Source organism: Botrytis cinerea, chromosome 14 (genome assembly GCF_000143535.2).
Source record: "Botrytis cinerea B05.10 chromosome 14, complete sequence".
NCBI classification, from domain to species: domain Eukaryota; kingdom Fungi; phylum Ascomycota; class Leotiomycetes; order Helotiales; family Sclerotiniaceae; genus Botrytis; species Botrytis cinerea.
In genome coordinates, this window is record NC_037323.1 from 587,501 (window position 1) to 613,567 (window position 26,067).

Below are 26,067 nucleotides of genomic sequence, written 5' to 3' on the forward strand. Positions count from 1 at the left end.
CACCGAGTGGCCCACTTCAAAATACATCAAAATTAGGCTTTTCCTAATATTTATATTTTAATAACTAAATTAACTCTTTAATCTAATCTAATAAAGTCTCCTTCTATTCCAATAAAAGATATTAATATGTATTAATATAATCTATTTTACAAAAAGTAGTTTTACTTTTATAACATTTTAAAAGTATGATACAATCGACTTTATATAAGTAATATATTTGAATACATTTAAAACATTTTTAGTATTTAATATAATCTAATATAAACTCTGTATAGCTTTCTAAAGGTATATTGTTATAATATTTAAGTAGTGAACTTGATATTTTTGAAAGGTAAAAAAGCGTATACAATATAGGGACGTGCACAATGTAGGGATATCGGTTAGGCTAGCAGACTCCATACTCTTATCTCATACAGGGACTCAATTAGCGGGTTCACTTGATGAATCCAACCAATTATAGGCCCATGTAGTGTATAAGCTTATGATATTATTCCTCGAGCCATATTTCGAAGTTGATTGATCAACCAATAGCGTTTAGTCATCTTTTAGGGCTCTGCAGGGGCTATATAGCATCTTACAGGCTTTAGATCCATTTTTTAGACCATTTCTATCGAGTCTGCAAGAAACTTCTGTTCACCGGGTCGCAATTCCCTGGTCCCCTATCTGCAACATCTATTCGGTAAAAGCTTGCGAAGGATGATTGTGCATAATAGAATCCTTTGAACATCTGATCTTTCTATTATACAAAGTAAAGTATATCTGACTGTACTCTCCCCTGTTCCTCTATTCACACCCTCTATTTGATAAAGGCTCGCCAAGGATGACTTTGCATCATACAATCCTTCTGCATGCAAGATCATCCTTCTACCATAGGAAGTAGATAGACTTACCCTTATTTGTGAGTATTTGAGGGCTGGCGGTGGCGGCTGACTCAGACCACACGGGAAATAAGAGTATCTTTTTTCCCGGCACAAAATGCCGTGTTAATGCCCTGGCGACGCCCAACCCACAGTCCCTAGTTAGTGCTTGATACACGCCTTCTGCGTAGCCGAGGAACTTACGCCCTAATATCGTAGTAGGTGTGTAAGTGCTCTGCGGGAACAGGCCGCCCTCTTTGTATTTTCACCGGATGAACAAGACGGTCGAATACGCTCAACTGAATTCAAGAACATTCCCAAGGCTCAATACAACCAATAAACCATCTTTGCTTTCTTTGAAAGCTGCTTCTAAGCTGTCCTACGCCTTTCGTTGTTTTCACATTTTGGTTGTTGCCATATTGAGTGAGTGACTTTACTAGCGTTACAACCACTTTCAAACTGTCAAAACACAAGATGGGCGGTCACAATGGCATCGAAACCTTGCTGTGCAGGGCGGCATCTCATGTCCTGAAAAGGGACGAATCTGAGATTAACGCAGAGAAATCTCTCATCGAGCAAGGCGGCAATATGCTGTCAGGAGTCTTCTTCGCCGGTCAATGTAGAGAACTCGGTCTCCTCGTCGACATGGCCTATGTCTCGACCACGTCTATGCGTGATCTAGCACTGCAGCTGATCGAAACTAATCCAGAGTTGCTGCGATCGGGTACTGGGACGGACCACAGATCTGTTTCTGTTCCCCACACACAGCTCCAGAGCCTGTACCGTAATTTCGGGTCGTCGTCACAGGGTTTCACATTGGATGTTGAAGCTCCAGTGTCCCTCACTGATGCTACTCAAATGTTGGAGAGGCTGATGGAGAGGCATCCAATTCTCGGAGCTTCCCTGGAGCCCGATCAAAAGAACTCTTATGTCTTGCCAGGCATCAGACCTTCCCCCTCGGGAACCTTGGTCCTATATGAATCCAATGAGAAGGCTATTGCTCAGGTAAGAAAGCTGGAAGAGGAGGTTTCAGCGTCAAGCTCACCTGTTCTCAAAGTTATCTTCTTTGGAGAAAGATCCCGAATCAGAAAATTCGGTTTGGTGGCACACATGGCCGCTATTGACGCTTACTCATGGCATATCCTTCTTCACGATATTCAGGCTTATCCAGCCCAATCACATGACTCGAATACTGAGTCTCACACCTTCTCCGACTGGGTTGAGCGCGTGGATCAGGGAACGGAGAAGGAAATAGAATCTGCTGTCGCAATTGAACCCTCGATGAATTCAGAGTCGCCGCCGAAAGGCCCCTCCCTGCAAGCCGGAGTTGTCTCGTCTTTGGTCTTTAGTTTGAGCTTAAAGTTGACGGAAGCACTTTATAGCGAGACATGCCACCGAACATTGCGTACAGAGATTCACGATGTGATATTCGCGTCCTTGGCCTCTTCTTTCGGAAACCAATTACCCGGCCCAACGAGACATTTTGAGATCAGGAATGGTCGGCCCCATGAGGAGGATGAAGCGTGGAATAGTGTGATAGGATGCTTTGATGAGCTTGCTGAGATACCCTACCACTGCACTGGAGACATAGTCGATGCGTGCCGAAGCGCGAAAGATTCGAGACAGCGTTCATTCTTGAGCTCTGTCCACAATATCTCTCTTCACAACAATCTCATCTTTGACGCAACTCGGCTCAGGGGGTGGAAGGGTGCCTCATCCAACAATGTAATGCAGTCGACTGACGAAATGCCTGGGCGACATGCTGCCGAGGCCATCGCTCGATCAATAGGCGGGTTCTGCATGACTCCTTTTTGGAAGGATACAAAATTGAGCTTCTTGGTCGTTTGCGGTACCGAGTTCGGAGGAGAAATGGATCTAAAGCGCAATTCCGAGAAGTTCGTCAGCCATCTACAAGATATTGTCGCAATATTACCCAGTCGTCGACCTTTGCCCACGCTCTCCGATTTCCCACATGTTTCACTAGACTACCAGTCTCTGGACCGCTTATTTGAGCAAAAGTTGCTTCAAATTACTGAAGATCCTCTTGCAGACATTTACAACATCTATCCGTGTACGCCCATACAGGATAATATGCTCATGGGCAATTCCCTGGATAGTGGGGCATACATGTGTAGCTTTACTGCCAGAGCCTCAACTTCAGGCGCTTTCGCATCCATTGATGCTGCAAAATGGGCTACGTCATGGAACAAAGTCGTCGAGAAGCACTCGTCTCTCAGGACTGTGTTTGTCGAGAGCGAAAGTCGCCTCGGGCACTTTGACCAAGTCGTGCTCAAGAAAGTGGCCCCGCGAATCGACATAATTTCAGGGGTTCTCGAGCCAGTAAAGGTTGTATTTCAACCGTTCGAGATGCCGCACTATCTGACCATCGCCCAGGAAGGCCCTGGTCGGTGTCTCATCGTGCTAACTATCTCCCACGCCATCACCGATGGCCACTCTGCCGAAATTCTTCTAAATGACCTGTGTGTCGCTGCTGTCGAACCTGGAGGCACCGACGAGAAGGCACTCTCCTACGCTGAATACGCGCTCAGCGAGTATCAATCCAGAGAGACCCATCTGTCGGATTACTGGCAGAAGTATCTCTCCAAGACGCAGGCAACACTGCTTCCAGTCACACGAGAGGAGGCAGATTTTCACGATTTCGACACCGTGAATTCAACCATGCCCGTCAACGTAGCATCTATGGACCGGCTCTGTCGACGGCATAAGATTAATTTGGCCAGTGTCTGTCAACTTGCCTGGGGCGTCGTGCTGCGCAGTCAACTCGGTGTCGACGACGTGTGCTTCTCATACATCTCCTCACTTAGAAACAAGCCTTTGAAGGGCATCATGACAGCTATTGGGCCGCTGATCACCACACTCCTTTGCTCCATGAACTTGGAAGGGGATACAGACGTATTGGATGCTATCAGGGCTGTCAATTCTGAGTACGCAGACAGTCTATCCCACGAGGCAGAGTTTTCTAACACCACTTCACCTCGTCGTTGGAGCAATACCGTCATGTCATTCCGCCGGAGACTTGTTCAGGATGATGGACGTCTTCAAGGCTTGAGTTATAAACTTATCGAAGGCTCCAGCCCAACAAATGTAAGTACAAATCCCTCAGAAAATTCCCACGCCACATAATTCTAATCTTCTCGGCAGTATGATGTTTCTCTTGTCGTTTCGGCGGGCCAAGCAGATTTGGAGCTCGCGCTGGATTACTGGGCTTCTCGGATGGATAGAGACTATGCCCAACGTCTCCTTCAAAACTTCCAGGAGGCGCTTCACTCTATTTTCCGAGACATTGGCACCACTGTATCCAGACTCGAGCTGATCAGCGAAAATCAGAAGCAGCAGATCCTAGAGAGAAACTTTCGTGTTCCCGAGGGTCTGAATCGATGCGTCCATGAGCTGGTAAGCGAGCGCATCCAGAAGCAACTTTCGGCTGTCGCCATCGACGCTTGGGATGGCAGCTTGACATACGAGGAGTTAGATGACCGCACCTCCCATTTCGCTCAGTATTTAGTGAATATTGGTGTTGGGCCAGAAGTCCCAGTGGGAGTCTGTATGGACAAATCCAAGCTCGTGCCGGTCGCCATGCTCGCTATCTTACGGGCTGGCGGTGCTGTTGTTCCCATCGGGGTGGGAGAACCCATTGCTCGTGTCCAGGCCATTTTTGCCGACTCGTCCCCCGTGGCCGTAATTGGCGATGGGAAACAAGTCAGCCGACTTTCTGGACTGGGCACTCAGCTTCTGAATATAATCGACATTATAGCGGACGAGTCATCAAGTTCATCATCATCATCATCATCATCATCATCAACCACAACAACCACCACACGAGGGACGCGACCAGAGCCGGAAAATACCGCATGGATCTTTTACACGTCTGGCTCCACTGGAACACCAAAGGGTGTATTGGTAGAGCATCGAGCCCTGGCAACAAGCATGCGTGCCCATGGTATCGCACTGAACCTGTCTCAAGAGGACAGGGTACTCCAGTTTGCGGCGCATACATTCGACGTATCCCTATTTGAGTTATTCACCACACTCATCTATGGAGGCTGCGTCTGTATACCTAATGAGACGAATCGTGTCAACGACCTGGCAGGTTCAGTGCTTCGTCTACAGGCAAACGTTCTTTCCCTCACCCCAAGCATGACATCGATGATCACACCCGCGGATGTCCCAATGGTTCGAAAACTGATTTTGTTTGGAGAAGAAGTCAAAGTGAGCGTATTAGAGGCCTGGCTCGGAAAGGCATATATCTTCAATGCCTACGGTCCAACCGAGAGCTCTATATTTGCCAGTGTCAGCAAGCCGTTCCAGAGCGTGAAAGACCTGGCGAATATTGGATTCCCCATGAACGTGAACTTTTGGGTCACCGATCCACAGAATCCAGGGCGGCTATGTCCTCCAGGAGCTCCGGGCGAGCTATTGATCGAGGGCCCACTGCTGGCCCGAGGATATCTCAACGACAAAGCCAAGACAGCTACTGCTTACATCTACGATCCAGCATTTGCATCTCTACTAGGTATTGGGCCCGGGAGACGCTTCTACCGTACTGGAGATATTGTACGGCAGAACAATGATTCCTCTATGAGCTATCTCGGTCGAAGAGACACGCAAATGAAGATCCGCGGCCAGCGACTTGATGTGTCCGAGGTTGAGCACTGGATTATAAAGTCCCTCGATGGTGTAATACGGGCCGTCGTTGGCCTTTTACCTGCAGATAAGAAAGACACATTCTCCTCAGGAGGTGCCATCTTGTTTGCTGCCGTTGAATTTTCCAAACACACCGCCTTTGATCCCTTGGGGGATAGAGAAATTCTCCCAGCGTCCGATGAGCTTCGCGAAGGACTCAAGCTGCTGCGGAATACATTGCAAGCGAAGCTTCCCTCCTACATGATTCCCACTTTCTACATTCCCTTCAGGAGTATACCCCTGACTTCGTCTGCCAAAACGGACCGCAAAATGGTTAACCGGCTGGTTAGTGAGTTGGACACCGCCGCCCTACAGGAATATGTTTCTGAGGACTCAAGCGACAATGACCAGATGCTGCTGACGAAGACTGGGCAGAAGCTCAAAGCTCTGTGGGCGGCTGTCCTCGGTGTGAGCAGCTCGTCCATCAGAGCAAGCGACAATTTCCTTTATCGAGGGGGAGATTCTCTCCTAGCTATCAAACTGGTGGAAATGGCTAGATTAGAACACCTTCACATGACAGTAAAGGATGTTTTGGGCTTCCCTAGACTTGAAGACCTTGCACAAATTCTTGATGAACGCAACGCAGCTGGCAAGGTTGACTCTGCTCAAGGGGAAGAGCGAAGTGACCCTCCCCCTTTCTCTCTCTGGCAGCCATCCTCGAGAGATAGAGAGGCGGAACTTGCAGACATTGCCATCCAGTGCGGCCTGAGTACCGAAGACATTGAGGATATTTATCCCTGTACCTCATTACAGCAGAGCATGTTGGCTGCCACGCAGCTACGCCCGACGGCGTATCTCGTGCGCCAAACCTACGCTCTCTCGGATTCTATCGATTTCTCGCGCTTCCGAACAATGTGGGACATCATGGTCCAACAGAGCCCCGTGATGCGAACTCACATATTACTAGGACAGCGCTCAGGATCTTTGCAGGTGCTATCAAAGAAGGCTCCCATATGGCAGACCCATGATGACTTGAAGGAGTATGTTGCAGATGACCAAGCACGCGCCATGGCCATTGGTCAGCCGCTCATGCGTTTTGCTTTGGTGCACGAGAAGTCGAATGGTGTCCGTTATTTTGTGTGGACAGCGCATCACTCGGTCTACGATGGCTGGAGCTCTCAGTTAATCTATAAGCGACTGGCGGCTCTTTATCTCCATGACGAGATGCCTCCTACGGTCCCCTTCACAAGGTTTATTGCGTACCAGCAACGCATGAAAGAGGTTGATGGAATCGAGACCGCCTCCTACTGGCGCAACCAGCTTGGAGGAGAAATCCCGTCAGCCTTCCCTCCTATGCCGTCTTCTTTCTACCAGCCGAAGCCTGCCGCCTTGCTTCGCTCCGAGATAAGCACTTCAATGTTCAGTCATTCGAGGTCTGGGTTCTCACTTGCTGACGTCCTGAGGGCTGGTTGGGCTATGACTCTAGGTCAATACCTAGGCACAAACGATCTGGTCTTCGGAGCGACTCTTTCTGGCAGGAATGCCCCCGTCGCGGAGATCACCGAGCTTATCGCACCCACCATTACTACTTTGCCGGTTCGAGTGCGTGTCGATCAGGAAGCACAGGTTTCTAGCTATCTCAGAACTATACAGTCCCAGGCAGTAGAAATGATACCCTTTGAGCATACGGGATTGGAAGACATCAGACGCCTTGGTCCCGATCTCCAGCCTGCGACGGATATCAACCATGCTCTTGTTATTGAACCACCATATGCTAGGAATGGAGAGGGAGCAATCGAGGTTCCCGGCTTAGAGCTGGTGGATACCTCCATGAACGAGTTTGACACATTTGCTCTCACCATTCAGTGCCAAATCCCCAGCCAGCGAGGAGCCTCGATCAAGCTCGAGGCTCGTTTCGACAGTCACGTTGTAAGCGAGGCTCAGGTGGCTGTGCTTCTTCGCCAGTTTGAGCACTGGGTTTCACAGTTCCTCGACGAGACAAACCACGAGAGGCAGCTGCGCAGCCTGGAGGAAATCACCTCTGCAGATTTAGCCAAAATTAAGAAACAAAATGCTGCGATACCGGTGCGGGACATGATCTGCCTGCACCACCTAATAAGGGATGTAGTCAAAGAACAGCCAGACTCACCAGCGGTCTGTGCCTGGGACGGTGACTTTACATACAAAGAACTCTGGGCTAACGCTAGGAGGCTTGCACGATATCTTTCTAGCCTTGGAGTGGGTCCCGAATCTAGGGTGGCGGTTTGCATGAATAAGTCTAGGTGGACTGTCGTGTCCATCTTGGGTATCCTAGAATCAGGGGGGGTGGTTGTCATGCTGCGCTCGCAGTCCCCATTGGAGCAAGCCAAGGCTCTCGTGGAGGATTGTCAAGCAGCTGTCATGTTGACCAATGCAGGACACACGGATAGGTTCACCGGCTCGGGGCCTTGTATTGTTGAGGTGAGTGGCACTTTGTTAGCCAGCCTCCCGGACCCCATCGTGGATAAGCCTATATGTCCGGCTCTTACCCCAGATCACCCCGCATGGATTGTGTACACATCCGGAAGTACAGGGTTGCCAAAGGGATGCCTTCTGGTCCATGGCGGTCTTGCCACCAGTCTGCCGGCACACGGAAGAGCGACACGCTGGTCCAAGGAGTCCCGTACGCTCCAATTCGCATCTCATGAGTTTGATGTCACTCTGCAAGAAATCATGACGACTCTCATCTTCAAAGGATGTGTCTGCATTCCCTCGGAAGACCAACGAGTCAACTCGCTTTCACAGGCCATCAGGGACATGAATGTCAACCAGATGGTGCTGACCCCAACCGTGGCATCCATGATCAATCCGGCCGATGTTCCGTCTATAACTCAGCTGCAAGTCGCCGGCGAACTGATCAAGCCAAGTGTTGTCGAGCGCTGGATTGATCACGCCGAGGTAGTTAACATCTATGGTCCGTCCGAGTGCTCCGTCTACTCGTCCTGCGGCAAGCCGATGCAAAGAATCGAAGATGCACCCGTTATTGGATACCCGCTGGAGAACTGTAACTTTTGGGTCACTAGCACCACCGACCACAACCGCTTGTGTCCCATTGGCATCCCCGGTGAGCTTCTCATTGAGAACTCCTGGCAGGCCCGGGGCTATGTGAACAACCCTGAGCTGACGGCGCAATGCTTTGTGGTTGAGCCCGGATTCATCAAGCAACTAGGGTTAGATAAGGCTGAAAGGCGAATGTATCGGACCGGCGATCTTGTTCAGCAGAATCACAACGGATCCTACACTTACATCGGCCGCATAGGCAGCGAAGTCAAGTTTCGTGGGCACAGAGTTGACCTGGGCCGAATTGAGTATTGGATCGGCAAGCTTCTCGCCGGGGTGCAGACGATTATTGTCGATCTGGTCGATCTACAAGCTGGGAAGAAGGCGAATGATCTTGTAGCTGTGATCGACTTCATCGAAGGCTGTGACTTGTTGGACGTTGACCAAACCGAGGAGATTGATGGGGTCACCATTATTGCTCCTTCCAGTAAGATCCAAAAGGCCCTATGTGACCTCAGGGACGGGTTGGTAGACAAGCTCCCAAGCTACATGGTGCCGACCGCATTTATGCCCTGGAAGAAAATCCCCTTGACACCATCTGGCAAGACAAATAAAAAGGTTGTGCGTCAGCTGTTGACGAATCTCGAGTCAGGTTCGCCCTTGCTGCAACGCTATCTTGCTGGTGAAGGTATCAAGAAAGGCCCTCAAACCAAGATGGGCAAGCAGCTTCAGCAGCTATGGGCTGAGGTCCTCTCCATCGATGCCGATTCAATCGGTTCCCAAGACCACTTTACGCGACTTGGTGGCGATTCCTTGGCGGCCATGAAACTTGTCGCATCCGCTCGCCAGGTCGGTCTTCAATTGACTGTTGCTTCCATATTTACGCATCCCATCTTGGAGGAATATACTCGAATCCTGGAAACCGAGCAGGAGGCCGGCCTCTTCAACGTAGCAGAGGAGGATCCTGCTCCCTTCGAGTTGATGCCGGAGAATCCAAGTAGTCCCGGCGGCTTTGAATCTCGACTGGTAGACTTTGCTGCTCAATGCCAGGTGGCCTCTGACCAGATTACTGATGTATATCCTTGCACCCCTATGCAAGAAGCGCTGCTCGCCATCACGGCAAGACAACCGACGGCTTACACATATCGCCAAGTATTCCGAGCCAGGGGAGAGGATGTTGATATTGTCAGGTTTCAGGCTGCATGGGAAGCGGTAGCCAGAACACTGCCCATCCTTCGCACTCGAATGGTGCTGGACAGCAACAGTGGCTTTCTACAGACAGTGGTCGACGGGCCCCTATCATGGCACATTGGTGGCGATCTGGACAGCTACCTTGCCGTGGACAAAGTCGCGGGCTTCAAACTGGGCGACCCTCTTCTCCGCTGTGCAATTGTCGAGGAGCAGAGCTCAGGGGACAAGTGCTTTGTCTTGACCACCCACCATAGCATGTTTGACAAATGGAGTATCGGGAAGATACTGAACCGCTACCTCTTACCGGCCTATTATGGACGTGAAATTCCGAAGGCTATCCCGTACCCGAGATTCATTCGCCACGTCCTTGACACCGACTTGGACGCCGCATCGCAATTCTGGACCCAGACGTTGGCAGATGCTAAGTCCTATACCAATTTCCCCTCGATTCCTTCTTTTAGCTTCTATGAGCCCAAGCCTACCTCGCTCCTGAAGCAGATAGTCCGTATAGACGGAGTCGCGGGGCTGCAAACGCCCTTCCCCAGTCTTCTCAGGGCAGCATGGGCTTTGACAGTAGCACAATATGCCGGCGTCGAAGATGTCGTGTTTGCCGTCAATCTTTCAGGCCGCTCGGCGCCTGTGGCAGACATCACGGAGCTCGCGGCCCCAACGTTTACCACCGTCCCCGTCCGGACTAAAGTACACGGCCTGCAAAGGGTCCGGGACTTCTTGGACAATGTTCACCGCGAAGGCGTGGAGATGATACCATTTGAGCACGTTGGACTCCAGAGAATCAAAAGACTCGTTCCAACTTTCAACCCAGCTAACCCCAGACACTTATTCCTTGTACACACCGCGGCAGATACGGACCTGGACGATCCGTCACTTGAAATGCCTGGCTTTGAGCAGGTACATCTGACGATGGAGGCGCTCGATGACTACCCGCTTTCAGTCTTGTGCAAGTTGGATGAGCGCAAGGGAGAGGCTGAAGTGGCGGCTCGGTTCGACAGCGCCGTCATCTCCGACGACCAGGTCCAAGCGGTTTTGCGACAATTCGAGCATAACGTCGCCCAGCTTGCTGGAAATTCCGCTTCCGAGGAGCAGATGGTGGGAGATCTTCCTCTGGCCAACTCATACGATCTAAATAAGATTGCCGGTTGGAACCTCACCGGCCAATGGCCCTCCCTTGGCTGTGTTCATGATCTGGTCATCAAGACAGTTGGAACCAACCCTGACTCTCAAGCCGTTTGCAGCTGGGATGGGGATCTTACTTATCAGCAGCTTGATGGAGCGGCCAGAAGTCTTGCCCAGCTACTCATCGCAGAAGGAGGCGTGGGCCCTGAAATAGCAGTCGGGCTCTGCATGGACAAGTCCCGATGGGCCATGGTGGCTATACTGGCCATTCTATATGCCGGCGGCGCAGTGGTGCCGCTTGGAGTTCAACTGCCGCCGGAGAGAATCAGTGTCATTCTACAGGACTCGTCTCCAGCCATGGTACTTTGTGACGAGTCCAAGGCAGACAGGTTCCAATCGCTGGGCTACAAGAGCGTAACTGTCAATGAAGCAGCACTCGCTGACTTGCCCAAGTCATACGATGGCCGCCATTCTGTTGTTCCCTCGAAATCAGTCCGAGCCGAAGACACGGCTTGGATTATGTACACATCTGGCAGCACAGGACTTCCCAAGGGTGTGACCCTGGAGCATAGAGGCATATATAACGCCATCCTGAGCAAAGGCACCGACTTAAACGTGGACCCGAGTTACCGTATATTCCAATTTGCTGCCTTCACCTTTGATGTCTCTATTAGCGACATTCTCATGGCATGGACATTTGGGGGAGTTGTATGCTTGCCTTTGGAGGACGAGCGGATGAACGATCTGGTCGGGTCCCTGCAGCGACTGAACTGCAACTTTGCACTCCTCACAGCTAGCACGACGGCGCTGATCCCCCCGGCCGAGGTCCCGCAAATGAAGATGCTGGTACTGGGTGGTGAAGCTATCGCCCCAGCCTTGATTGAAAAGTGGCTCCTGGGTTCGAATGCCACCCTGGCCAACAGCTACGGTCCGACCGAGTGCTCCATCACAACAACCATAAATTTTGGAGTGACAGATGAGACCGGTTCATCCATCATTGGCAGACCCATCCGCGGAACCCAAAACTGGATCGTGGACACTCATAACTACAACCGACTTGTGCCCATTGGCGCAGTGGGAGAGCTTCTTATCGAGGGCCCACAAGTCGCGCGTGGGTATCGCAACGACCCTGTCAAGACCTCGGCAGCATTTATCACGGATCCTGGCTTCACTGCAGACGTTGGCCCCAGGAAATCTGGGCGTCGAATGTATCGTAGTGGAGACCTAGTGCGATACAACGCCGATGGTAATATCACCATTCTGGGGAGAAGCGATTCGCAGATCAAGATTCGCGGCCAGCGGGTTGACCTGGGCGAGATTGAATCGTGCATTGTGAAACTCGTGCCCAAGGTCCGAACGGCCGTGGTAGAGTATCTGCACATCAGTGACAATCAACACGCACTCGTTGCTGCAGTTGAGTTCCTCGACAACGATAACGACGACGACGTGGCAGGCTATTCGGCATGGCTCAAAAAATCTCTAGCTAAGAGACTGCCGGCATACATGGTTCCGAGATTATATCTGCAAATAGACAAGATACCGAAGAACGCCTCCGGGAAGATCGACCGCAAAGCCGTCCGCCAGTTTATGATGGGCGAGGGCAACCAGATCGCTGATGCAAAGTCTCGAAGCGCCTCGAAAACTGGAAAGGTCGACACGGACAGGGAGGCCGTCGTCCGTAAGCTATGGGCAGCCGTGCTTGGGGTCGAGGCAGAGACAATCGACCGACATGATAACTTTTTCGACATCGGCGGTGACTCTATTAGCGCCATGAAAGTCGTTGCTACTGCAAGAGCAGAGACTCTTGATCTTCATGTGCTGGACATTTTTGAGAATCCAGTCTTGTTCAAAATGGCAGTTGTCGCAAAAAGTCTGACTAGATCGGCACTTGAAGCGACTTCACCGTGCCTTTACCGTCCTTTCCAGCTACTCGACGATGTGGACAACAATAATATCGACGCCTTCCTTGATGAGATCATCTGCCCCATCACTGGGACCGGAAAGGAATCGATTCAGGATGTGTTCCCTACCACTGACGCCGTTGCCTTCAGCGTGGCAGGAGCATTGACCGCGGCCCAGACAGAAGTAAACACATTTATCCTAGATACGGATCGCGGCCTCGATCTAGTTCGACTACAGCAAAGCTGCATGCTACTAGCGCAGCATATCGAAGCTTTTCGCACTGCTTTCGCGTTTGATATTCGCAACGGAAGGCTTCTCCAGATCATATTGAAGTCCTATCAGCACAATGTGCTCGTGGTCAAGGCTGCTGGCTCGCTGGAAGATGCCACCGAGAGCTTATATGAAGGGCACATGTGCCGTCAACCTCTTCGACTCGGCACACCTATGGTGAACATGGCTATTCTTCAACAAGATGAGAGCAAAAAGACCCGCATACTATTGCGCATGTCACATGCTATATACGACGCCATGTCTCTTCCAATCATCCTAGACACCCTCCGCAAATTGTACCATCAACCGGACGATTATGAGCCGCTCTTATCAGGCTCTTTCGCCCACTACGTCGCAGATCTGAATCGACAGACAAGTGACACAAGCTACAGCTATTGGCGGAGCTTGCTTGATGGGTCCACCATGCCCGAGCTCATTCCAGCGACAGAGTTCGACCATCACCAGAGCCCCTTGCGCATGGCCTTTACCAAAAACAAGGTGATATCAGTGCCTAAATCAAAGGGAGAGGGTTTTACCACCTCCACCCTCATCAGCTGTGCATGGGCACATGTCCTAGCCCAGTATACGGGGAAGAACGATGTGGTGTTTGGAGATACCATTTCCGGGAGAAACGTGGTCGACCCGTCTATAAGCAGTATCGTTGTCGGCTGCTGTGCAACCAACGTCCCTATGCGCATCAGGTTTGCTGATAGCTCCGGCCAACATTCGATCCATCAACTGTTGAACCAAGTGCGAGATCAGCAGCGGAATCGCATTCCTCATGAGGGTGTTGGTTTCCGTTCAATGATCCGGGAGTGTACGGAGTGGTCCCCGGCTACTCGCCTTACCTCCGTCGTCAATCACCGACCAGCCAAGCCAGCGTCCAAGTCAGCCAGCGGACAAATCGATTTCCAAGTGAGCACCATCACCACTGAAATGAAACCACTCACGACTTGGTACGATCTCGCTGTCATCTCCCAGGAGAACGATGGCACTGTTGAGATGAGTCTGGGTTACTCGACAAGGGCATTCCACCCGGATACGGCTCAGGCGCTGCTGGAAGATCTTGCCGACACTGTTCACATTCTTTTGAATGCTGGGCCTTCTAAATCTGACCAAATCGCCCTTCTTGGAACAGAAATTATGCCAAGATCTTCCTTCAATTTCGCCTCGTTGCGACCGGTTAGGAGTTCTAAAGAGCAGAGTCCAAGCCAAAGAAAATCAAGCAACGCCATTTCCACCAACAAACTCAACGATTCTAGTCTCAGTATTCTCGATACAATCTGGTTCTCCGTCTTTACTTCAAAACGCACAACAAGCGTGGGAACGTTACCGCCCGATGCGCCTACTCCAGACATGTGTTACCTGCCGTTCTACCAACTAGGAGGCGACCTTCTCGATGCCGCCCATTTAATCGCCATAATACAACGCAGGATTAAGACCACCCCCGACGCGGAAGTGAATGGGGACGCCATTTCAATTTCGCACGCGCAAGTGACAATCGATGATGTTCTTCATCATCCCAGTCTAATGGGATTTGCTAGCGTTTTGAATCAAAAACAACTTCATTTAATTTAGTGTGCTTTCTTTTGACTATACACTGGATTAGCGTATATCCTCCCCATCCTGTATATAGTACATTAGTTCCCACTAGACTTTTAAAATCTAATCTTTTTTCTCCTCTTCTCTTCCTGACCCCAAAGTCTACACTCTCTTTTGTTGTAAAGCAAGTTCCTTCATCATCTACCAATATAAAACAAGTTTTAACCCCTTTCCTATAGTCAACTCACTGATCAAGCATTTGAATGGAGTGTTGTAAGGCTTGTTAGTTGTAGTGAGACAAAACGTGCACACGATTGCCTCTTCCTGAAGGGGTATACTCGTATATTCCAGAAAACCGAAGGACTAAGAGTCGTATTGTGAGGTTGCGAATATGTATGTGATCTTCTTAAAAGCCAGGTTCTTACGAACTGGTTTTGTGCGCTCGTAAGAACATTCAGAATTGCTTATCGCACTCATATCGACAACAACCTGAAGAGGTTCTGTTGCAGCAGAACCTTTTAGAGCCCTGGTGTGGCCGCTAGTGATCACCGCCTGGCAGAAAAATATAATTAGTGGAATCACCTCCGAAGTTAGCCCTTTTTTGTCTATCATCTACTTATTAACGTGGTTTATCAATGAGTGAGTCATATCAATAAATGGGTTATTCGAAAATATATCAAAATTAAATCTTTTTCAATATTTTCATTTTAATAATTAATCATTATTTTGAAAAAAGAAAAGAACTTTCAATAACAATAAAAAATTAACTTTTTATAAATCTAATTTTTTTTATAAATATTTCTATTATATTTTAAAAATAATAGAAATTGTTACAATTTTCATTACAAAAAAATCATTTCTATAATAACTATTATATAAAATTAGATTTCTAAAAATTAATTAGAAGTTCTTATTATATATATAAATAATTATAATATTTTTTAAAAAAAAATCAAATTATATTAATAAATAAAGAAAGTGTATGGTTATGTACAAATGAATTTTGTATATAAAATGAAGTGATTCATTTATTGATATGATCTGTTCACTAATAAACTATGTTATAGGGATATACTTTTAATTTTCATCCCTCATTTAAGGGTGCGTTCTGATCGATTTATTTCAGCTTATTTCAATTATTAGACCTCATTTATTTAGTAAATATTGCTTACTAAGCTCAATTAATCAGTTTAGCGAACGTTTGAGATTGTAAAATAAAATATTAGGAATTATTTGATTTGTAATATTCCTAATAAATTAAAATAGCAAATGCTTTCAAAATTGCTATACATTAATCATAAAACAGCTTTTTAAAGCTTTATAAATAATTCTTCAACAAATCTTCATTATTATCTACCCCTATCATTTCTCAACATCATTCAATATTACTTCAAATATATTAGCCTCAATACTCTTGCCATTCTAACAACATTATAAATTTCTTCAAATGAATAAGAAATCGAACTGAACGCACTCTAAAGCTTCAACATCAGCTCTATTATTGTCATAGGCATGTGTACTAGAAGAACCTTTTTCGGCCACAAGTGATGCAATTGCTCTCAACAAGCGATCTCTCGTACTCTCTTCGCATTCATCGACAGCATCAACAATGACTTTCACATGACCAACTTTTCGATCATTTGCTATAGCCGTAAATATTCTCCAGAGTTCATTGAAGTTATCTGTCAAGTGAGGTCCTTGCATATCGTAAGCCGCCTTCACATGTTTTATCAAAACACGTCGTCGTACAACAATCTGATAGATGAGACTACGGATAATGGCTTTCGCATCTCTCCGCGCTCCGATTTTTTCATCACAGAAAAAACAGCAAACAATCGACTTGTTACCTAGTGAAGAGATGCTAGATCCAAGATATTCGAGTTGAAATGTTGACAAGATAGTCTTGCCGCTGCCAGGATACCCACTAACCCACAGACTACAGGCTTCTTCTTCTGACAACCAACGGACATATTGTGGATTATTGAGCACCCATTCACAAGTGCCATCGACGCGGCTAGGTAGAAAAGACTGATAATCCAACATATCTGGCTTGTTGAATAAAGATATACAAAGACGTTCAGTCTCGTTCAGTGCTTACTTCTCTTAGCTAAAGTTTTTTCTCCGTAAATCTAGAATTGCAGCACGTACAATAGACCGAAGATGCACAAGTCTTTTGACTGGGTGAACTATTTGGTGGTAATCCAGTTTTTTTTGTCATTCGTACTTCTTGCAAGTGATTTTACCTTTATGAGTGATAAGCACCGTTGCAGTTCACCCACCACTTTCTGGTAACCATCCTCGGTCCCGTCAGCAAATCTACACATGGACATATGATTCGCATTGATAGTCTGGATTCGTTCACTCCCCGCAAGAATAGAAGAGACGTTTTCAACAACCTATGGAATGGAGATAATTAGTGAAAATATGAGGAAGAACAGACCAGAACCGGCTTTATTATCAAGTAGCCCATAACTCATTCCTGTCATTCCTTGTGCTTCTTGAAATGTGCAAGCCTCAAAATGTCGATCCGGCCGCTCATACAAAGAAATGAACCCTTCATGGATGATTTGGAGGTCCGAACTGTTAATTTGAAAGTTCCGGATGCTTTGATCGTTCGTACTGAAGCCCACAGCGGACACGTTTCTGCGCACAACCTCGCCCAATTCGCCCATCTGACTACCGTGATGAGGAGTACCAAGAAAGAAAACGGCTATTGTAGAAAGATTGATATCATTCAGACTCTTATCAGGTTCTATCGCAGCGCGCCGTATCACCTAAAGGGATGGTCAATAGCCTCGACTATGATAGCTTATCAAGAGCAGCGACGTAAAATAAAAAAAAGACTTTCTTACATCTTTGACGATAATTCCTAGTCATCGTCAGCAACTTCATCGTGATGCAATCGGAAAATTTACTCACCGCCCATAGAATGTGCAATAAAGACAAGGGGACGTCCTTTCTAAAGCAGTTTTGTTTAGTAACACGATGACTTAAAGATGGAGGAAACTTACGCAACCTAGACGCTTGTTGCTTAGCGAGTAAAGAAGATCCTTTGCATGTGCGAATATATTGTTCTGGTTTGTCGGACCTCTAAAGAACTTAGCAACAACAGAATCATAACCCCAAGTGAATATCCTCGCGTTAGTGCAATCATTTGACAAAAGATCCAAAGGCCAGTATACCTCTTGTTCAGTTGGTCCTGTCTGAGAAGCTTTAGCTTTGATTTTGCCTCTAGAAAAAATATTTTTGAGACTTCGACGAGATTCGCCTGTAGTCGTGGCTTGTGGGGAAGAGGCAGTATTCGGTATGTCTTTGCTCTGGTGGTTTTGCGCACGTATTTTTTTGGTCGCCCGTGTTTTTCGAGGATGGCCTTGTAAGCCATGCATGAAAACAATACTATGGTAAGCTGATATTAGTGATGTTGTGCAGGTTCTTGGGGAGACTTATTACTCTGCGATACAGTCACTAGGCTCGTGAAGCACAGACAGCCCTATGTCATGTACATCCATCGATGTGCCCTTTTATTTCGATTATTGTTCCGAAACCACAGGAGCACATAAGATGTTCTACAATTATCCCTGGGTGCCGTAGTATCGATACCGTTGCACAATCTTCGAGTGAAGCATGTCATGATGATGATATTACGTTTCCAGTCGGTTTTTGTAATCACAACAGTGATTATGTCAGCCAGTCGACAAGCATTGTGGGATCTGGCGTCTCAACAACCTCATCATCACTCTCATCCTAATTGTGATGGATATGATGTCTTTTTGGGACAAAAAATGACAAAAACCAGCCTTTTAATATAGATTGTTAGTTTTTTACTATAAATCGCTAATTTAAAATATAGATTACTAATTTCCATTATACAATCGCACAATCGCACAATCGTATAATCATACTAATGATTTTTTTTAGAAATTCTAAAAATTTAATTATTTAGAAATTCTAAAATAAAATAAAAATTTAGAAATTCTAAGAACTTATTGATTTTTTATAGAAATTTTAAAGACTTTTTTATTTTTTAGAAATTCTAAAAAAATTATTAGTGTAATTATGTAGTTAGTTATGTGATTGTGTAATTGTACGATTGTGTCATTGTTTAATTGTGCGATTGTATCATTGTGTGATTTTTTAATTGTACAATTATATAGTTATATAATTCAAATTAGTAATTTATATTAAAAAACTAGCAATCTATATTAAAAAAAAACTAGTAATTTATATTAGAAACTAGTAATATTTATTAAAAAGCTGGTTTTTGTTACTTTTTATCCCAAAAAGACGCCATAGATGGAGCCTTTTGAAGAGCGTTCAGAACAGTATACCAGCAACCTATTGGCTTGCAATGTATTATAGTTGCGGTGCAGGAACAAACATATACTCAATACGCTGTACCAAATCAAACAGTGATTTTGTGTTGCATGCGAAATGATGACACGGTATTAACAAGGATTCATCAACGGAGTTAAGTTCTTATTACCAAAATCGATAACCACCGTTGCGCCGACGTGCATACAATATAAGAATCGGTATCTTTGCTTCCCTATGTTATGCTAATTCCATGACATTGTTTGTGACATCTTCACTCCTTTGAAAGGTTTTCCTTCACGATGGTTCAGGTAAACCCAGAGCGATTGACTGCTAATGAGATGAAAGAGGAAGAATCCCTATCCGAGGACATGATCGATGAAGAAGTGAGTCCGAGGGAAGAGATCAAGGATAGTCCAACCAGGCTTGCATCTCAGGAACATTCCCGACCAGAAAGATTTGAGGGACACAACATGGCTCCGAAGATTGATGTTCCTAACGAAAGCACAGTACCTGAACAGCAAAATGTTCCATATACATCGTTCTCCAAGTGGGAGAAAAGACATCTCGTTTTGATAGCCACATTCGCCACTTTTTTCTCCCCTTTTACAACTCAAATCTATTTCCCAGCTATCAATACCATTGCTGAAGACTTGCATGTCACTAGTAGTCAAGTGAACTTGACAGTTACAACTTACATGGTAAGTCTCGTTTTATTCCTTGCTACATCATCTCTTACATAGCCATAGATTTTCCAAGCTATAGCTCCGGCTTTCATTGGTGGTTTCTCAGATACAGCGGGTCGTCGCCCGGCTTACATTATCTGCTTCACTATCTACATCATATCGAACATAGCTCTCGCTCTCCAAAACAACTATGTCGCTCTCCTCATTCTCCGTATGGTGCAATCAGCCGGTGGATCCGGTACTGTTGCTTTAGCAAATGCCGTAGTAGCTGACATTGCCACTTCTGCTGAAAGAGGAATTTACATTGGTTATGCATCCATGATGGCTGGGTTTGCACCCGCAGTCGGTCCAATTCTTGGCGGTATCATATCCCAATACACCAGCTGGAAATGGATTTTCGGATTCCTAGCTATCTTCTCCATGGTATTCTTCATTCCTCTTCTTCTTTTCATGCCCGAGACCTGCAGGGAAATAGTAGGCGACGGATCAATACCACCACCCAAATGGAGTCGTTCACTCACCAGCATACGTAAAGAACGTAAAGTTTTGAAGCAGGGCATTACTCCCGATTACTCAAAACGAGATGAATTGGCCGCAGCTCAAAAACTACGCTTTCCAAATCTATTGGCAACATTACAAATAGTAGCAGAGAAAGAAGCGGCACTTTTGCTATTTTATGCTGGAATTGTCTATGCAGGTTTCTATGCGGTCATTTCTGGAATGCCATCTCAATTCCACGACATATACGGCTATGACGATTTAAGAGTCGGTCTCATGTACCTTCCCATCAGTGGCGGATGTTTCCTCGCAGCTTTCACACAGGGTAAAATAATCGACTGGTCCTATTTCCGAGAAGCTCATCGCTTAGGAATCACAGTTGTGAAGTCCCGACAACAAGATCTATCTCATTTTCCCATTGAAAAAGCACGGTTGCAAGTAGGGTTTCCCATGATTTTACTTGCGAGTTTGAGTACTATTACCTATGGATGGATAATGGATTTCCGGGTAAATATTGCAGGACCTTGTGTAATTTTAGTGGTGCTGGGTTACACGTTGATTGCCAGTACGCAGGCTGTTAGTATCCTGATTGTGGATATCAATCCTGGGGCTGCGGGGACGGCGACGGCAGCTTTTAATTTAGTAAGGTGTCTCTTGGGGGCAGGAAGCACGGCTCTGATTGTACCGATGGTGGATAAAATGGGTTTGGGATGGGCATATACTTTTATTGCGTTGTTGTATGTCGTTTTGAGTCCGATGTTGTTTGCGGTCATGAAATGGGGGCCGGATTGGAGGAGAGAGGGTAGGGATAAACAAAGGATTGAGGAAGAGAGAAAGAAAGAAGAAGCCGTGAGGGATGGCCAGGCTTAGAAAGACCTCGGTGATGGGTAAAAGGAGGCGAAATGTTGTACTGGTGGGGTTTGATTGACTTTGATGCTCCGAGAAAGCTGAGCTGAAGATGCAGAACATTCACAAATAGACCTTCCATTTTCAGCCAAAACAGTACAAGTTAAGGATACTCGTATTTAGGTTTTCGCTCCGTTTTAGTAATAAAATTCATTTGATTTATAGTTGAGAAACTTTCCCACTCTTCCTTCGAAAATAACAATTCATTGGGACTTCTACTAACTGCGAGATGTCAAAAAATTCAGGAAAGCAACAACTTCCGAAAATTGTCCGCAAATTTAAACCTTTTCTTCTTTCCTCGCCAACAATCAATCTTCATTCTATTCATTCCGGCTTTTGAAGCTTCTCCAGCCCCTCTCTCCTTCCAGTACTTTCCGGGTCAAGATATGGTCTTTCACCTAGACTCACAGCCCTTTGACCAGCTCTCTCGCCCAGTCCCAAATTGATGTAATCAGAAGTTGCAACATGATACTTTTTTTTTCAAAAACTCGTTAGCTTGCGACACGACATAGCTTCGGGGCTGGAAGGGACATACATTCGATCTATTATCCCAAATTGCCAAATCATTAACATTCTCCCAGCGATGTCTTACTTGGAGATCATGGTTATCAACTACAAGTCTCAAGAACCACGCTAGCAAAGCATCGCTTTCGATAGTTGTCAGGTCGTTAATATGAGATACATGATGACCAAGTGCAAAGATCGATTTCCACTTCATTCTTTCGCGTTAGCCTTCAATTCAGAGTTGGAAAATTGGGATACGTACACCTGTAACAGGATTTGTCCTGACAACTGGATGGACAGCTTCCAATTTTTCTCCCACATTCTCAGGTGCACCTCTTTCTTCTGAATAAATTTTGAAGCCATTCTTATCTGCTGCTTTATTAAATTCCGGCTGCGCATAGGTAGCTGTTAATGTCTCAAGAAACTTCTGTACAGGTTTCGAGATTCGATCATAGACCTCATATCCAGAAGCCCAAAGTGTATCACCTCCAGTTTTGGGAAGTTCAGTCAGTCGAAGTAAGGCATAATCAGATGGAATGGGTTCGAACGTTATATCGGAATGCCAGCCTTCTTTGGCACTTTGGCGATTCTTGGCTTCAAAATTTCGGTCGTATATCTTTTTGGCTTGGGCAGATGATATCACACTTATCTCGTCATCTTTTCCGCCGTGCTCACGACCGGAGTTGGACACAGGATGAATGTGCTAGAATAATGTTAACTATTTGGGCATTTCTAGCAATGACACGGTTTACCTGCCAACTTGGAGGTTTTCGGCTTGCCAGAAAGCTCACCAAGCCGTTGGACAAGTTCTTTTTGAAGATCATTCGTTATATCGTCTTGCTTGCGGAAGAACACAACGCCCCGTTGGGATACTAAATGATAAGTAAGCAGGTGGTATTGATAATCACGATGTTTCAAATTGTAAATTACTTGTGATAGCCAAATCTCGAAGCAAATCATCAGAGTTGGGGGCATGAATCCATTCTGCAAGATTTACTCCAACATATTCACGACCGATGATTGGAGTAACGTCGAAACTTTCAAATTGATCCAGAACGCCACTAAGGTTTAACGGCTCTCGGTGTGGTTCTTGAGTCGCAACAGTAGGGATCACTACAGAAGGTGCAAGTTTCTCAATGCTTGATGTTTTTTGAGATTTGGCGGCATCGCTATCAGTTTTGTCTGATAATTGAGGTGCGATCTTTTCGCGAATATCATGAGTGGTTTCAGAGATAGCTTCGATCACTGAAGGGGCCATCTCAATTTGAGAAAAATGGAAACGTAAGAAGACTTTCAACTTAGACGAAGCGAAAGATTGATAGATTTTGCAAGATAACTGGATTTTAGGGGAGCGAACTCCTACTGATATGTACAAATTTCATGGCTACCAATTTAATTCCCCGGCTAAATGTGTGATGGCGACAAAGTTTTAGATATTTTCATCATATTTTCATCATATTTTCATCATATTTTCATCATATTTTCATCATATTTTCAGACTATAAGTTAAATATTATACGAGAGCTTTCTTGAGATCAATATGATCCTGACTTCCTGGTACAGGCTTGACACAGAATTCGATACGCTCGTGACACTAATCAGGACAGAAAGCATATCGTAGAACGAACATAGGAATATTGGAACAATGTTTCATCATACACTTGTCGATTGATTGGAAGATATGATGACGGCAGAGATGTGATCAAACAGAAAAGTCAGCTATTTAGCAAATCAAATAATGACTTTGCGTTGCATGCAAAATGATGAAAATATCCTGGACTGTTGCGTGCGAGCGGGGTGGACGAACTCATGTGAGCCACTTGAATATGCTCAAGAAGTTGCGCAAGCAATTTAAATATCTTGTATCCAGCTCTAGTGCCTCTGCTGTTGGATACTTGAGTATCATTGGGAGACAGGAAAGAAACAAAACGCTATACAATGACAAGAACGGACGTACGCGCGAAATATACTTTAGCGTCTGAATCACGTGATGATGTGCGTTCTGCCCCCTCGATATTAACATCGATCTGACATTCATAGTGGAATTTTCAGTATTGCTATCATGTCTCTTTTCTCCATTTCCCGTCTACATCATATAACACAGTTGTCGCTAGGAAGTGCATTCTTGCCATCCTTATGGCAATATTACGAGATTCTAAGTTGATTTAAAGATACATCAATCAATGATTGATGTGACATTCACTATCCCTACAAAACAGCGGTACTTCGAGATATTATATGTTATCTAGGGATGCAACGTCAAAACTTTTCTCACGCTACTGCAGGTATGCAACAATGCACATTTTTGTTATCCACCAAGCATTGATACTTCCCGTCGCAAGGGGTACCCTCAGCAAGATACCACGGCGTATAACATCCAGTTTTAACCAAGAGAATGGCCATTGAGAATGACTGTGAAAAAAATTTGTATGGGGATTTATATTGAGTTTCTTTTCGTCGAAAGTATTAACTTTGCCACCACAGGGCCTTTCAGCTCACGGGCTGTTTGCTCAACAGCAGTGGCAGCAGTATCACGAATGCCCGGTGTCATCTTATCCTTAGTGAAGCCGGCATCTTCTTTCACTCTCTTGCCAGCTTCAATCTTCTCTTCATCTGCTCTGTGGATTTTTGATCATTAATCTTGGAATTCTGGGTTGGGAGACTTTTCCTTGGTGCCTGCCGATCTGTCCATGGTGACAAGACTAACAGCTGAGGTTCAATTCTCACACAACTACTTACAGCTATACCAACAAAAACCCTAGAGTTTACCTTCAGCCCTTAAATCTGTCAGTGTGATTTCTCAGTATGAAGCGGCGTCGAGAGAAACTGATTTCAATACATCTGACACTTGAGAACTTTCAATCGGACGGGAGAATTTTCATTTGTTAGGTACTATATAGTACTAGTACCCCCGAGAAAGTATTCAGCTTTCTGAACGTGCAGCTATGCGACAAATTTATCAACATTCGGTACGGTATTAGTTTTGCTGTTCCCGCGTCACAACATGGATCATGACTTTGGATTCTTGTTGACAGCTGTGCTTAGAATATTGCAGAACTGGCTCAGATGAAATTCGCAATCTTTTGGAGCAACGAGACTTTCGATAATTTTGGTCGCCAATTCATCATGTATTCCAACCACAAAAACTTTTTCGCCAATAAACAGTCTCTGCATTGGTGGTTTTGGTCATGAGTGAAGTGGCTGACAAATGTGACAGCCACATTCCTGCTATCGGCTTCACGAAGGTAACCATCTTTGGATTTGTTCATTGCCACCGATGAAAGGGATGTTGATATTTGCGAATGCCTGCATAAGCTCTCTTCTCCCTCGCTCAAAGTTCTGGGATGATCGGGCCTCAATTCTAGCTCTGAAAGAACGCACTATGTTCGTCGTCACTATGTCTTCTTTTCGATTATCGATCAGGACGCAAATCCTTACAGGTCATGGCTTATATCTGTGGTCCAGAAAGTCATGGTACTGTTCAAGGTACTTTTAGTTAGTCCATGGACTGTAAAAGTTTTGGGAAAACAGTTGTTCTCGGGCTAAAATCTCGAAATTGGCGAAATGCAACAGGAATGTACCAATTCTTAGTATTGATCATCACGAATCATTCTAGCATTAAAGTGTATGTGGTGACATTCTTATTAGCAACTAAATGCTGACCGCGTTTGCCAACAGTGGGATTTGTAATACTCACTGAGTTGCGCCACCGAAGTATCAATCTACGTCAAAAAATAATGTTCGTTTCAGTATAAAGCACTTATACTGCTTATCCCAAGAATGATTCTCTGTTAATAACAATCAAGATGATCACAACACAAATCGAGATAGATGCCTCGCCAGAGACCGTCCGAAAAGTGGTATGCCGCATTACCTCCGTTGCAGACACATACAAATTCTAACTCTCAAAACTTCAGCTTCTAGATTTTCCCAATATTGATGAATGGCACACTGGATTTGTGAAGAGTATCACACCTTTAGACACCGATGATCCCCTTGCCATCGGCAAAAAACTTCATTGCGTCATGCAAGACTTTGAATTCGATTCTATTATCACCGTGAGTACATCCAACTATCCACATCGCTTCTTCAATGGACCATTCAGAGAAACAAGAACGTACTCAAAACTGTATTAAATTCTCATTCCGATATAGGAAAACTCTCCAAACAAATTTGCATGGCAAGGTCCACCTGTTATGACGGTTTCCGGTCTCCATTCGTTTCTTATCGAACCGAGTAACAGTAATCCTGGAGGTACTACTTTCACACAGGTGGAAGAATACTCTGGAGGTATTTCTTTCTTGATGCGGCCTTGGCTTCTGGGGAAACCTATCAAAGGCCAATTTGAGAAATATAATACGGATCTGAAGAAAAGATGTGAGAACCTTTGACAGGCAATTTTGTTCTACAGATAGGATGGATTTGAGAAGGGAATAAACTGTTTTAATGATTAGGTTTGCTGATATTGGCTGTGACTTTGTAGTAGTAAACGCTATCATTACTTGCAATGGCTTTAACCATTACCCTCTGTCACAAGCTTCAGTGCCGTAGAGGCCCTATAGATCCCAGGATCTTCCAAATCA

The 26,067-nt window shown here is 45.8% G+C and overlaps 6 protein-coding genes across 8 annotated transcripts; 3 read left to right on the top strand and 3 right to left on the bottom strand.

Annotated features, from left to right (window-relative positions):
• Nucleotides 1–284: 284 nt before the first annotated feature.
• Nucleotides 285–14,803, top strand: Bcnrps9. Of its 2 annotated transcripts, XM_001552809.2 has the most exons (2): nucleotides 285–3,962; nucleotides 4,020–14,803. In XM_001552809.2, exons 1-2 carry the CDS (start codon nucleotides 1,332–1,334, stop codon nucleotides 14,613–14,615), a joined length of 13,227 nt encoding a protein of 4,408 aa, XP_001552859.2. In that variant the 5' UTR covers nucleotides 285–1,331; the 3' UTR covers nucleotides 14,616–14,803. The 2 variants fall into 2 exon arrangements, with proteins under 2 accessions (XP_001552859.2, XP_024552826.1); XM_024697012.1 differs by having other exon boundaries at nucleotides 285–14,803.
• Nucleotides 14,804–15,919: 1,116 nt separating this feature from the next.
• Nucleotides 15,920–16,673, bottom strand: BCIN_14g01310 (hypothetical protein). Its single transcript, XM_024697013.1, has one exon. It carries the CDS (start codon nucleotides 16,620–16,622, stop codon nucleotides 16,023–16,025), a length of 600 nt encoding a protein of 199 aa, XP_024552827.1. The 5' UTR covers nucleotides 16,623–16,673; the 3' UTR covers nucleotides 15,920–16,022.
• A 118-nt stretch (nucleotides 16,674–16,791) lies between these two features.
• On the bottom strand, nucleotides 16,792–18,158 carry BCIN_14g01320 (hypothetical protein). Of its 2 annotated transcripts, XM_024697015.1 has the most exons (6): nucleotides 18,030–18,158; nucleotides 17,762–17,975; nucleotides 17,591–17,669; nucleotides 17,499–17,538; nucleotides 17,432–17,448; nucleotides 16,792–17,353 (listed from the first exon to the last, which is right to left on the bottom strand). In XM_024697015.1, the coding sequence occupies exons 2-6, from the start codon at nucleotides 17,959–17,961 to the stop codon at nucleotides 16,976–16,978; spliced, it is 714 nt and encodes a 237-aa protein (XP_024552828.1). In that variant the 5' UTR covers nucleotides 17,962–17,975; nucleotides 18,030–18,158; the 3' UTR covers nucleotides 16,792–16,975. The 2 variants fall into 2 exon arrangements, with proteins under 2 accessions (XP_024552828.1, XP_024552829.1); XM_024697014.1 differs by having other exon boundaries at nucleotides 17,591–17,975.
• A 921-nt stretch (nucleotides 18,159–19,079) lies between these two features.
• BCIN_14g01330 (hypothetical protein) lies at nucleotides 19,080–21,090 on the top strand. The gene is made up of 2 exons (XM_001552805.2): nucleotides 19,080–19,591; nucleotides 19,640–21,090. The coding sequence occupies exons 1-2, from the start codon at nucleotides 19,193–19,195 to the stop codon at nucleotides 20,942–20,944; spliced, it is 1,704 nt and encodes a 567-aa protein (XP_001552855.1). The 5' UTR covers nucleotides 19,080–19,192; the 3' UTR covers nucleotides 20,945–21,090.
• Nucleotides 21,091–21,202: 112 nt separating this feature from the next.
• Nucleotides 21,203–22,907, bottom strand: BCIN_14g01340 (hypothetical protein). The gene is made up of 5 exons (XM_024697016.1): nucleotides 22,415–22,907; nucleotides 22,289–22,356; nucleotides 21,747–22,187; nucleotides 21,516–21,692; nucleotides 21,203–21,451 (listed from the first exon to the last, which is right to left on the bottom strand). Exons 1-5 carry the CDS (start codon nucleotides 22,740–22,742, stop codon nucleotides 21,305–21,307), a joined length of 1,161 nt encoding a protein of 386 aa, XP_024552830.1. The 5' UTR covers nucleotides 22,743–22,907; the 3' UTR covers nucleotides 21,203–21,304.
• A 1,999-nt stretch (nucleotides 22,908–24,906) lies between these two features.
• Nucleotides 24,907–25,931, top strand: BCIN_14g01350 (hypothetical protein). The gene is made up of 4 exons (XM_024697017.1): nucleotides 24,907–25,109; nucleotides 25,163–25,344; nucleotides 25,402–25,542; nucleotides 25,639–25,931. The coding sequence occupies exons 2-4, from the start codon at nucleotides 25,291–25,293 to the stop codon at nucleotides 25,873–25,875; spliced, it is 432 nt and encodes a 143-aa protein (XP_024552831.1). The 5' UTR covers nucleotides 24,907–25,109; nucleotides 25,163–25,290; the 3' UTR covers nucleotides 25,876–25,931.
• The last annotated feature ends 136 nt before the right edge of the window (nucleotides 25,932–26,067 follow it).

Coding starts and splice junctions, on each gene's coding strand:
- Bcnrps9 (XM_001552809.2), top strand. CDS start 1,332: ATGGGCGGTCACAATGGCATCGAAACCTTGCTGTGCAGGGCGGCATCT. Junction 3,963..4,019: donor AAGGCTCCAGCCCAACAAAT/GTAAGTACAAAT, acceptor TCTTCTCGGCAG/TATGATGTTTCTCTTGTCGT.
- BCIN_14g01310 (XM_024697013.1), bottom strand. CDS start 16,622: ATGTTGGATTATCAGTCTTTTCTACCTAGCCGCGTCGATGGCACTTGT.
- BCIN_14g01320 (XM_024697014.1), bottom strand. CDS start 18,088: ATGGATGTACATGACATAGGGCTGTCTGTGCTTCACGAGCCTAGTGAC. Junction 17,976..18,029: donor CCTAGTGACTGTATCGCAGA/GTAATAAGTCTC, acceptor AGCTTACCATAG/TATTGTTTTCATGCATGGCT. Junction 17,539..17,590: donor GCAACAAGCGTCTAGGTTGC/GTAAGTTTCCTC, acceptor AAACTGCTTTAG/AAAGGACGTCCCCTTGTCTT.
- BCIN_14g01330 (XM_001552805.2), top strand. CDS start 19,193: ATGGTTCAGGTAAACCCAGAGCGATTGACTGCTAATGAGATGAAAGAG. Junction 19,592..19,639: donor TGACAGTTACAACTTACATG/GTAAGTCTCGTT, acceptor ACATAGCCATAG/ATTTTCCAAGCTATAGCTCC.
- BCIN_14g01340 (XM_024697016.1), bottom strand. CDS start 22,742: ATGGCCCCTTCAGTGATCGAAGCTATCTCTGAAACCACTCATGATATT. Junction 22,188..22,288: donor ATGATCTTCAAAAAGAACTT/GTCCAACGGCTT, acceptor ACATTATTCTAG/CACATTCATCCTGTGTCCAA. Junction 21,452..21,515: donor TTTGGGATAATAGATCGAAT/GTATGTCCCTTC, acceptor TGAAAAAAAAAG/TATCATGTTGCAACTTCTGA.
- BCIN_14g01350 (XM_024697017.1), top strand. CDS start 25,291: ATGATCACAACACAAATCGAGATAGATGCCTCGCCAGAGACCGTCCGA. Junction 25,345..25,401: donor CAGAGACCGTCCGAAAAGTG/GTATGCCGCATT, acceptor TCAAAACTTCAG/CTTCTAGATTTTCCCAATAT. Junction 25,543..25,638: donor AATTCGATTCTATTATCACC/GTGAGTACATCC, acceptor ATTCCGATATAG/GAAAACTCTCCAAACAAATT.